General features: G+C 38.6%; 1 protein-coding gene across 2 annotated transcripts in view; it reads left to right on the top strand.

Annotated features, from left to right (window-relative positions):
* The first annotated feature begins 156 nt into the window (after positions 1-156).
* MOSPD2 (motile sperm domain containing 2) overlaps positions 157-12,416 on the top strand; it is a 32,244-nt gene continuing 19,984 nt past the window's right edge. Inside the window, exons 1-5 of one of the 2 annotated variants that reach the window (XM_083884654.1) lie at positions 157-224; positions 425-491; positions 9,449-9,604; positions 10,351-10,437; positions 11,670-11,824. In XM_083884654.1, coding sequence (XP_083740780.1) covers positions 216-224; positions 425-491; positions 9,449-9,604; positions 10,351-10,437; positions 11,670-11,824 — 474 coding nt within the window. In that variant the 5' untranslated portion in view covers positions 157-215. The remainder of the gene's footprint in view (positions 225-424; positions 492-9,448; positions 9,605-10,350; positions 10,438-11,669; positions 11,825-12,416) is intronic. The other variant, XM_083884655.1, reaches the window with a different exon arrangement.

The raw sequence follows: 12,416 nt of genomic DNA, 5'->3' as shown, positions 1-12,416 counted from the left end.
TTCCCGGCGGGGTCTCTCCGGGGCCGTGCGGCGGTTCCCGGCGGGGCGCTGTGAATTTCCCGCCGCGGGGAGCACGCCGGGAGCGGGGGCGGGCCGCGGGCAGGCCGGTGACCGGCAGGCCCCGCCCCCGGGCGCCGCTCCGTCCCCTTTTCCCGCCGCTCCTCGCGCCGCCGGAGCCGCCTCAGTGCGGGTGGCGCGGGCGGACCCGCTGGATCATGGCTGAGGTGAGTCCCTGCGCCCCTGTCCCCTCGCTGCTGCCGTCCTGCCTGCCCGCCTGCCGGCTGTTCTCTCTGCAGCCGCCCGGGGTTGGCGGTCTGGCGGGACGGGTGGCCGGGCCCTGCCGTACAGGTGAGCGTCTGGGGCTGTCTGGGGCCCCGGCCTTTCCCTTCCTTTCACGGCCCTCCTGTTCCTTGTTGCCTTTCAGCAGCGACAGGACAAGGCGGCGCTGATCAGCGAGACCCGGCGGCGTTTCGAGGCCGAGTACCTGCCAGGTGAGCCGGGAGCGCTGGGCGCGGGCTCTGGGGCTTGTCCGCTGTCGCTTTTCCTCTCGGGCCGCCGGGTATCCCGCTTTCCCAGGGTATCCCGCGTTCCCAGGTCCGGGAGCGTCTGTGCCTTTTCACAGGATCGCCTGGGTCGGAAAAGGCCTCTGAGATTATCGAGGCCACCCTGTGACTGCACACCTGTCAGCCAGCCCAGGGCACTGAGCGCCGCATCCAGACTTTCCTTACACACCCCCGGGGACGGTGACTGCCGCCTCCCTGGGCAGCCCATCGAATATCTAATCACTCGTTGTGTTAAGAACTCCTTCCTAATATCCAACCTGAACTTCCCCTGTGCACGTAGGGTGTCGGGAGCCATGGAAAGGTATGATGCGGAGCAGGTTTCTGTGCCGGCGCTCGGTGCTCTGTCTGCTGGGTCCCTGTCGTGGGCTGCAGGATGGGATGGGGCAGAGCTCTTGGTCCTTTTCTCCTACAGCTGTGTTTGGGTGGCTGGAGAGTGTGGCTGGGACACTGCTGTGCTTGGTGTTCTTTGGGCATAAAACATGTCAGGGAAGAGAGGCATTCTGACCTCCCTGAGTTTGTCGAAGGAAGAGTTGTTTTTCTGGGGTGACTTGTACTTGAAATTCATGCAGGCCATAATTAAAATCATGCTGCATGTCCAACTCTGTTCTTAAGTGCAGGTGTATTTAAATTTGTAAATGAAGGCCAGGAGATGCTGGGGATGCCTAGGGGGGAGGGAAGACTGGAGTAAGCCTAGAGAGGTTTCCTTTTATTTCAGGGTTGATTTACATTGCTTGTATTGGAAGAATGCAGAATATGCTAACAAGTACAGTAAACAGTATGTTTCATTGTGACTGTCTAGAGATTTTCTACTAAAAAATGCATTTTTTTTGATGCAAATACAGTAAAAGTCCAGTAGTTGTGTTGCCTGCATCTCCTTTAATATGAGCCTCAGTTCTGCAAACAAATGCCTCTCTTTGATGTTTCTGATCAGAATTATTGAGGTTACCTTGCTGTCTATCACTTTTATTTATGTCAGGGTTATGTGCTTCTTCATTGGCTTCGTTGTAGTGGGTTGGAACATGTCTTTGGAAAACTTTGAAGGTCTTGAGGGTGGTACAACTTTGTCTCATAGTTACTCTGCTAACTTTCATAAAGGAGACTACTTTGGCCTTGGTTAGAGATGACCTTTATTTCTGATGACAAAATTTGTTAGAAACTCTTGGAGTAGAGAGAGTTTATTTTACAATTTGATATTTCTAAGTGAATAAAGATATATTGGTAAAGCTCAGGCTTGAATGCGTGGAGGCTCATCTTAAATTCTAAATTTTTCTGCCTCTTCACGTTTTCATTTAGTGTGTATTTTCACATGGTAGGTGGTTCAACTTCTTTTGTATTCTATTATCCCAGAGTTACACTCGTAAATAGTTATTTCAGAAAGCCTAGGATGGCTCTGGGACAGTGGTTGTGGAAAAGGAGTATTTCTCTTTCAGTTGATCTACTGCTTAAAATCTTGGAATTCTACAATTTCTCTAGTTGTAATGATGTCTCTGTTGGGCTGGTTGACAGAGCCATTAAAATAACTGAATAGTGTTGCCAGGTAAGCTCTAATCCTGTTTACAGTATTTTGAACACTTTTTCTCAGTAAGCCTGTTTTTGGCTCATGGCTTCAGGCTTTTGGCCCTTTCAAGAAAATAGGATTAAGACTTTTTTGAGTTTGTATTCTTAAGACTGCCACAAATTTAGGAATGCCACAAGCAAATTAATGTTCTCATGACCACAATCAAGAGTGAAAACCACAGGATTTTAATTAAAGGCTGGTCTATCAGCCTTTACTTGTTGTGTTCTAAAATTTATTCTTTTATGCCTCTGAGTCAAAGGAATGTGGGGCTGCCCGTATGCAGATACCCTCAAACTTGTGACTTTGGGGTGGAAAGGTACAAATGATTGCTTCATACCCAGGAATTTTAGTCTGCTTTCAAATCTAAGGGCACTGTCAGGCTACACTGAGAAGCTGATCCTTCCTGTAAAGTTTAGTATGAATTAGAATATAACTGTGGGCTTCTGCAGAAAAAACTTTATTTCATTTACAGGAATGGAATATTCCATTTACAGGAACTGCAGATATTAAAGTTGGAGAGAAGTTTTCAGGCAATTTTTTTTTTCTGGAGGTCACAGCTGCCACTGTTTTGTTTTCCCTCTGAGGAAAACAATGTAACTGGTTATTCTTGAAACACAGTGATTCTGATCATTAAAGATGAAGTGGTTCTTCCATATTCTGTAACTCACAGTTGCTGGTTTACCTCCTCCCCCTCCTCATGCAGGAAAAATTGATAATGTTCAAAAATGCTGTGATGGCCTTACAGTAATGTTTACTTCAGTTATGAAATGAAAACTTAGAGGGTCTTTGAAATTCCACTTTTTCATTGAAATTATTTATTGGCAGAATACAATTTTTAGATTAAAGTAGAATCTACAAAAATATATAGCTGATTCAGAAAAGTCCAATATTCCAACATGTATTATAGTTATTGTAATAATATGCTGTGGTCTTGATAATTTTCAAGGTTGAGTGGGAAAAGTTCTGTTCAGCAACTGAACACACCGTAGATCTGGTTTTTTGAATTATATAGTTGCTTGATTTATGTGACCAAATCAGAAAGTGCTTTTGATAGTCAGATACAGTGTGAAAGTGTCAGAGAACCTTATTGGTTCATTTTCCAGAACTTTCTTGTTGAAGTTGTTCAGCTAATTTGGCCATTGAAGTGTTCTAGAAGGAAAGCCTGGCCACTGCTGGATCTTATCTGCAAAACATTATTTATTATTAACTGAAATCTTGTGGTGTTTTTTTTTCTCTTCATTTAACTTTCTATCTGGGTTCCAAAGACAGCTTCAGTTCTTGTGAGGAATGTATGTCTCAATAATGAAACCCTTGTATTTAAAAGGTTTATTCCAGTAGTGGTCTTGTCAGTCCAATGGACTGGCAAACACTGTCTGATGTGGGAGGAGACAGCCCTTTGTCTTCACTGGTTTTGGGCCTGATTTTTGTTTTGCCTGTTTGGATTCTTTGTGAGAGTTGGTGATGTAAATGATTTTACTGGTGAAAGAAACAATGAAAACAAAAGATTTTTTTTTCTAGCACTGACTGGCACTAGCAATGTTTTCTAGCAAACAAGCATGTCTTTTTTATAGTGAATTTCCATTCCTTAGAGGATTTCTAAAATTAGCTTTTATTTCTGGGCTATTACTTTCTATTTTAACATTAAGGGGAAATTATTTACGATCGAATCTTGTTATTTTTTCAGTAAACTAGTTTTCTCCACATTTCCTTTTGTATATTAACTGTTTCTAATTACTTGTTATTTCCTGGTCCTCCCCATTTACTTTTTTCCTTTCTCCTTTAGGCAAATCTTAGTTTTAAAAGATTTTTTAAGAGAGGTTTTCCATCCTTCCAATATAAAGAATTTAATTTTACCATGACCTTCTTTAAGCCAGTGGCAAAGGTCTTTTGCTAATCATATGGGCTGATTGCAAATAAACTTTTAGACATATGGGACAACCTTAAAAATCAGTGACAAGACTATTGTAGAAGATTCTTAATGCTTTTCAGAGCAAAAGACATCCAAGTTTTGCATACCTGCATATGTCTTATGCTCTGGAAAGTCTGTTTTCCCTGGTTCTTGGCTTTCAGGCTGAGACTGGTGGAAAGATAAGATGGGAAACATACTTTCATAAAAAGCTCTCTAACATTAATGATTGAGCTTTTTGTTGAAAGTAGTCTTTATTGTCACTGGCAATGTTCACCTTTGCTAAAAGTTTGTTTCTCTCGCTTTGTGGAGGCAGATATTTTGTCTGTTTCTGCTTGAGGTTATTGAAATAATTTCTTATTGGATGGAAATAGTCTTTGGTTTTTTTTCTGTCCCTTTATGACAACTGACCTTAAATTGTTTCTAGTCTAGCTGATTTTCTCATCTAGCAACTGAAGGCACATACCTGAATTGTTACAGTACTTAGCTTAATGTTTGGCAACAACAGCCAATTAAAATGGGTTTCCTCTTTGTAGCCAAAGTCCAAGAGATGATTGTGACCATTTTAGACCAAGAATTCTTGGCTGGAATAGCTTTAAGACAATAGTTAAATTGAGTCTCTTTGTGTAATGTAACACTTGACATACTTTTCTAAGTTGCTTTTTTCCTGTACTTTGTACGATGAAGTTTTTGGGTTTTTTCTTTCTTAAAAGACATGCAGTTGCTGTCCCTACTTAGTTTTATGTATGACTTGTTCTGTAACACTACTTTTCCAAATAAGTGTTTTCTTTCTGAAGGGAGGGGCCTTTCAGGGTTTTAATTCTGAACTTCTCTGGATTAATTTAGTATGTGATTTAGTTGTGCTGCCTGGTTTTGAGTCCTGTAGTTATTCTTCTATATTCCTGCTAAATATTCTCAAATTTGGATTATTTTTCCTAAAGCATGGGCACTAGAAGAAAACAGAGCAGCACAGCCCTGTTCTCCTGGTAGTCACGGAATGGGTTGGGTTGGAAGGGACCACAGTGGCTTGTCTGGCCCAGCCTGTTCAAGCAGGGTCATCCCAGAGCACAGAGCACAGGTTTGCATGCAGATAGTCCTTGGATGACTCCACACCCTCTCTGGGCAATTTGTTGCAGGGCTTGATCACACACAGGAAAGAAGTTCTTTCTCATACTCAGGAGGGACTTCCTGTGCATCAGGCTTTGCCATTGCCTCTTGCCCCATTGCTGGGCACCACTGGGCAGAGCCTGGGCCATCCTCTGACTCCTCCCTGCAGATACTGACAGACATGGGTGAGATCTCTGCTCAGTCATCTCTTCTCCAGGCTGAACAGGCCCAGCTCTCTCAGCCTGTTCTTGTAAGGCTTCAGTGCCTTCATCATCTTTGCAGCCCTGCACTGGACCTGTTCCAGGGGCTTCTGACATGGTAATTAGATGGCATTAAAAAAAAGAGTGACGTCAAGAGAAGGGCTTTTACAATTTGTGCCTCAAGAGAACTTAATGAAATCTTCTAGTGAAAGTATTGCAGTGAAGATTGTGTGCGTTTAGTTTTGTGTAATTCTGCAGTTGTTTTTAGAGCTGTTGTCTGATGCTATAGAAGATCCTTTATGTTGAAACATTGTAATTAAGTGATAGTTTCACTGAAAGCTTCTCAGCTTGAAGAAGACAACTATTAAAAGGGTAGAGTGTGCTCATGGAATGAACAGAAGTCCTTACTAAAGAAAAAAAGAAAAGGCAGCTTGTATAAGAAATTGCTGTTCAAACAGGACTTTGTCTTCTAGTCTTTTCTCTTGACCTCAGATGCTCAATGAAAAAATGAAAGTGACTTTAACCTTCTTATTTTTAAAATAAGATTAAATACCTGGTCAGTTTTGCTCACTCAATTTTTCTTGAAGAACTTTCAGCTAAAGGAAGAAGTAGGGCTAATAATGGCCACATCTCCTTGCTACTGTCACTCCCTTATGTGTAATTTATAATTTGGCAGATTATGCTTTTCCATGCCTTTTTGGATCTGAGTCTTTCTACAGTTTCCTGGGTCAATGGAAAAGTATTGCAGCATTGCAGTTTCGCCTCTTCCATGGGCTGTGAAACTATTCTATGATACAGAAAGGTTTGAGTGTCTTGGACTGAGGAAGCAACCAGGTTTCCAAGCCTCTGGACTATGAAATGTGACACAAAAGTCTGGCACTGCTGCTACACATGTGGTTTTCAGCAGCTTTCTGAACAGAGATAGCTGGTAGTGTTGTTCTTGTTACCTTTGGGGTGAGTGATGGTGTTCCAAATACCTTACAAATTTCTGCTCATTATGGACTTAATGACAGAGATGTCTCTCTTCCTGAGCTGAGGGTGACTACACTTAGTGTCTCTGTCTAGTGGCAGTCCTGCAAGTGTTAAGAAGCCAGCACCTAATTTTCCTTTGAGAAAAGCATCAGTATATGGTTACAGGTATCTAAATGGGTAGGCTTGGAGGTTGTCTGAGGTAAATTACTTCCGTTTATAGTTTCACCTGAATTTCCATATGGGTGCCCTGCAAATACTGTCTTTTTTGGCCACTTGATTGTTGTGCAGGATGTATTTAAATTGTATTGAGAATCCCAAAGGTTTTATTCTCTTTCAACTAATTCTCAGCTAACTCCAGAAGTTTCTAATGCAGTAGCTGCACTCAAATGTTCCTTGAGTGATTTAAAATTAGAAACATTCTGATTATTTCACAGCATATTTTAAAAACAAGTTTCCGGATGTCTGTAGAATTATGTGGCATGTACAGATTTGAAGAGGAATTCCTCCTGTGAACTGACGCATTTTCAATCACTGGGTTCTTGGAAGGACTCCATCAATTTTATATCACTCTGTTTTTTGTGTGTAGCATAAAACACATGGGTTTTTTTTTTTTATTTTTTTGGGTTCACATTCTCATTCTAAATTTTACTTATTTTGTAGTAAAAATTGAATCAATCAGGTAAAAGTCATGCAGTATTCAGAGCTCAGTACTGTTCTGCCAATCTTAAGCTAACCTGATTCAAATACTGGCATTCTGCAAGTGCTTTTGGATGCAGAACTTGACTAGCTGTTTCCCTTGGTTTTATGATGTATTGTAGCATATATGTAAATTCAGATTGCAGGGGTCTTGTTGAGAACTCAGTTACAGAAGACAGGAAAAGATACTTTTTCAACTATCCCTGTCTCTGAATGTAGCTTCCTTTCCACTAATGTTGGAAGTTTGGATTAAACGTTTTCTGTTTCACTTTCATTTTCTTAAAATACTCACAAAGTTAAATGTCTGTTTTTAAAAATATTCTTTTAAGTACACAGTTTGGGAAAACTTGTTAGGGGCTGAGAAATGTGTTATAAGGTTTGTTCCATGTAATGGTTTATCAGTGGTTTTAAATTGCAGTTTGATACAAGGTGCACAGTTCTCTCATTTTGAAAGTTGTGCTCTCAAACATACTGAAAGCAAAGAGAGCCTCCAAAAGTGTGAAATGTTCCCTTGTTAGTTTTTACCTGGTGGTGGGTTTCTCTTTAATTACACAGTACCCTAATCCCTTATTTATATAAGATACACATGGGACTGATCTCAGCAAAGTACTTGGCTGATTGATTAACTGCAGTCACTCATAGCTGGAAGTCCCTGTGTGTGTTAGAGATTATTAAACCAAAGTGAAGCAGTTAACTTGAAACTAAGTACTGTTAGCTTTTCTCAGATAAAACTTCCTAAATCATTCAGGGAACTACAAATTTCACATGAGCAGTTGAAACTACAAAATTTCACACCTAGGATTTTTGCAATTCATCTGTGGTTCCTCTAGAGCCACAGAGAAGTTAAACATTTCAGTCTGGTGCTGAGTGGTCACTTCACTGGGCTTAGTCAGAATACAGGAAATCAGCTGTCTGGTGCAAGTATGGAAATTATGAGAAAAGGAACTTCTATAGTTAAAAAGATTTTAGTAGATTAAAGGCTTTTAGGCAGAGATGAAAGTAGAGGACTAAGATTAAGGAAAGTGAGATTAAGTGAGGGTCATTTAAGGAGCAAAGTAAAGTAGTGGAATGGGATCAAGAGAAGGAGAAATTTGAAGCCTAATGACAAAGGGGTCATGGTAGATGATGTATGTGTGAAGCAGTCAGATATGAAGAGATGCTTTGGGGAGTGCAGCTATAATTTAGTGAACGGACATATTTAAATTGATATATTGTTGCATTGACTATTTTGTAGCAGGAAACAGTATAAATCGAAAGACAAGTAAAATAGATAATATTTTTGCATGTAGGCCAGTAAAACAAAAAAAATTAGCAGAATTTAATGGTGTCTTTTTCTTAACTCCTTCCTCAGAGTTGTCTGACTGAAATAAACATTACCAAGCCATCCCGTCACAGTTCTAGATAGTCACAGTTTCTAGCCTCCAAAAGCAGCTTATTGCTGTTGGTAGAGGAATAGTCTTTCCAGTATGTGAAAATTAAATCTCTTTTATTAACAGGCTTAATTTTTTCCATGGTAATCATGAATTTAAGTGAATAGCTTAAGCACTTATGGTTTTTTTAGTAGTTAACAGAGATCTGTATCGGTGTCTGTTGCTTTCAGAAGCTTGTTTCTATTATGGGCTCTTGATTTACATTCTATTTTTACCAATTTCTCAGACAGAGGATCATTGATCTAAAAACTGAGCTTTGATTTAGGCATATCTGCAGTAGAAATAGGTCCATTTCACATTTGTGTTTTACTTTCCTGTTTAAAATTATTAAAAAAACCCTAGAGCAGCAGCAAGTCTTGTTTCATCTGAAGTACTTCTAAAATCATGCAAGCCTGTTATCATGTTGCTAATATGATACAAGAAGATACAAGAAGCTTTGAGGGCTTTTGTGCTACTCTAGAGTTGCATGTAGTTTTTCTTGAGTAGGGTAACAATTTATAACAAGTGTAAACTTGTAATTTTTTTTAAAAGCAAACAATTTTGTTTATTGTGATTATGTATAGTACATGCTCAAACCCATGAATTTCATATTTGTTGTCAGTCATTTTATGGTCTAACATGCTGAGTCCTATAAATTTGAGAACTCAAGCATGTATTTATGATGTTTATTATATATGTTCATCAGTACACAGATTCTAATACTATATACTAATTCATGTTAATTACAGAAAACTGGTTTTAGGAAAATAACACCTGCCCTAAATGCACCTTGTTTTTTCTTTGCATAAGGATCACAGAAAATATTTTTCTAGGGAGAGTAATCTCATAGTGTCCCTAAATATCATTGCAGCAGATAGATGCTTTTCATTAATTTATCATGCTGTGTTTTGTTTCCTTAAATTTGAAACTGCAAGAGAAATCCTATGTACCAAGTGGATGCTTACAGACATACACTTGACAATTCTCTTCACGTTTTTATAGCAAATGCTACAGACACTAACTTATTTATTTCGTAGATAAATCGGATAAATATGATTCTAGAGATGTGGAAAGACTTCAGCAAGATGATAAATGGGTTGAAAACTACTTGATTTGGCGTCATGATGTTGTGGATGATACTTTAAAGATGATTGATGAAAGCTTTCAGTGGAGGAAAGAATACACAGTTAATGGTAAGCTTTCTTATACAGTCATTTTGAAGGTGTGTGTTGCTTTCCTATTGAACTCCCACTGACCTCTATATACAGTTTCATTAAGAACTTCTTAAAGGTTTGCAGGTACCACAGAAAACTGAGCAAAAACTTTCAAAAAAGGAAAAAAAGAGACAAAGTATTGCTTTTTATGTTGACCAGTAGTGTCAGTTTTGTTGTGGTTGCATATGTGTATTGAAAGGGTGTTTAAGAGGAAGGAAGGCAGGCAGCTATCTGTTGTTTTGTCTCTTTGCATCATAAAATCTGAAAAAAAAGTCTAATAACAAAAAAACCCACAACAAACAGAGCTCTCTTGTTCATTGTAGTAACACTGGTCTGGTACATCAAATAAAAGGCCTCTCATTTTTGTGCTGTAAAAGTACTTTGAAGGTGAGCTCTATCTACAGAACTTTGCACTGAATTAAATGATAGAGCATGGTGGGGGAGACTTCAAATATAAAAAAAAAATTGCAGCATTTTCTTATGTAGATTTTATTCAAATATTCTTAGTTCATAAGTAAACCATACTCTATAGCATGAGAAGAAGATAATTTCAAATCTTTCCTATCTCAATACTGGCATTAGTTTAATAAACACCTTGGAAAGTGGCTTATGAGGATGTTTTTGGGCTTTTTTTTTTTCCTAAACTTTTGCATTTTTAGAGACTTCTGTTAAGTTACAATGTGATTATTAATATGATTACTGAAATATTTCATTTGTTTTTGCAGACTTGTCAGAATCTGTCCTTCCAAAATGGTTATTTGAAAATGGTGCTCTCTTTCTGCATGGATATGACAAAGAGGGCTATAAGTTATGTAAGTTATATAGAATAGATTATTTTCAGTCTTTGATCATTAGTTTGTTTCCAGCATTTTATCATCTTGAAAAATAGGCATTTTAAGAGCAGACATAGGTATATATTGGCTACTGTTCTTACTTAAAAAGGTAATTGGGTAATAAAGTTTCTATTTATCATAGAATCCGCTGAGTTGGAAGGGAGCCGGCAGAGTGATGGAGTCCAACTCCTGACCCTGCATAGGGCAGCTTCAGAATCACACCATGAGCCTGACTCTCAGACAGGCTTGGTGATGTGATCACCGTCTTAAACAAGAATAGAATAGTTTAATGTTGTCTGTGTTTCAACAGGGATTTCTCTTAATGTTGAAATACAGTCTAGCTAACATGCTATGTTTAAAAACATTTGTTTCTTTACATGAAGCAAATCACTTTTTACATTAGTTTTGGAATTGGAAGCAAAAGACATGGAGAAGAAATCCTGCTTTTTACTACAACTTTCCAAGTTTCAGGGAGAAAAATATTGAGCATATGCAAAGTTATGTTCAGACTTGTCTAACTTTGATTCTGTAAAGGTAGTGAAAATGAAAGCTACTCTTCACATTACTGCCCTGAATATTTCTTTTCTCACTTACTGTATAATCAGTAAACTTGGTTTCAGACATTTTCATAAAGTCTTTTGTTTTGAATTATGCCTGTGGGTTTTTGATTATTTTTTTTAATGGAAAAATGAGTCTCTGTATGACTCATTTTTTTTAATTGCAGAAGACTATATGCTGGGTGTTCATTAATACAATGTTGCTCACCTCCTGGAATTTTTCATTTTATTTTAGAAAGATCTGTTGCTTTTTATATAATTCTTAGTGTGTGTATAAATAGTTTTTCAAAATACATCAGCTGCAGTGCTGTAAGAAAACTAAGCAAAAAAGGAAACAATTTTACAGCAATATTAATTGCTAATCTAGGTGAGTAGTCCTTAAGTACACAAAAAGTGACTTTGCACTTTAATGTTTCTTCTGGACTGTAATTCTTTGGATTTTCAATTTTTAAAAAGTTACAGTAAAAAGTGAATTAGAGTGGGCTATGTGAAGAGGTGTGCAGTTGTTTTTGTGGCTGTTCAGTGGTCACAAAATCAGGACAAATGTAAAATAAAAACTCAGAGGTGTTTCAGTGCATCCTCTATAATTATTTTCATGATGTTTTCTGTTAGCTTGGATCTTTGTTATGACTTTTGTCTGTGTTTCTTTCCAAGTTTGGTTCAAAGTGAAACATCATACAAGAGATCCTAAACAGCAACTTGACAAAAAGAAACTGGTTGCTTTTTGGTTAGAACATTATGCCAAGAGAGATCATGGAAAGCCCTTGACAGTGGTATTTGACATGGCTGAAACTGGAATCAGTCACATAGTAAGTATTTTTACTGTCTTGTCTTGATTGCTTTTGGAATTATTTAACCTGTGTTCCCACAAAAAAGGGATGTCACTGTACAGTCCTTGACACATAAATAACTTAACAGTCATTGAGATCAGTGGTATGGTAGAGCTTTTCCCCATGACATGAGCAGTTTCCAAAATCTTTTGTTACATATTAACTTTGTCTGCTGCAACATGCTGGAAACTTGCTTTTAGTTTGGTGGATGAGCTGGTTTAGATTGCAAGGTTGAGATTTTGCCAATCAGTGCATATTTATTGATTTAATCAAATAACTAAAAATCTCTCAGGTTGTCTGTAGGTTAAAAAATAAAATGTATTTCTATAGAATAACCCCATTTTTCTTACTGAGTACCATGCAGTCTTGCTATTACAGAAATGGCTGAAACTTGTATCTTTGTGCTTTTTTGTCTGGTGGTGGTGATACGGCAAGAATTAATGTAAGCAATAAACCCCACCCCCAAACCCAACTCCAAAAGCTTTTTTATATGTAGCTTAGGCAAGATTATTAATGTTGCATTGAGACCTTGCAGCTGTGCAGTACAGGGCCACCAGATTATGAGGAGGTA

The sequence above is a fragment of the Zosterops lateralis genome (assembly GCF_965231275.1).
Source record: "Zosterops lateralis genome assembly, chromosome: 2".
NCBI lineage: Eukaryota > Metazoa > Chordata > Aves > Passeriformes > Zosteropidae > Zosterops > Zosterops lateralis.
This window is presented reverse-complemented; position numbering and strand designations above follow the sequence as displayed.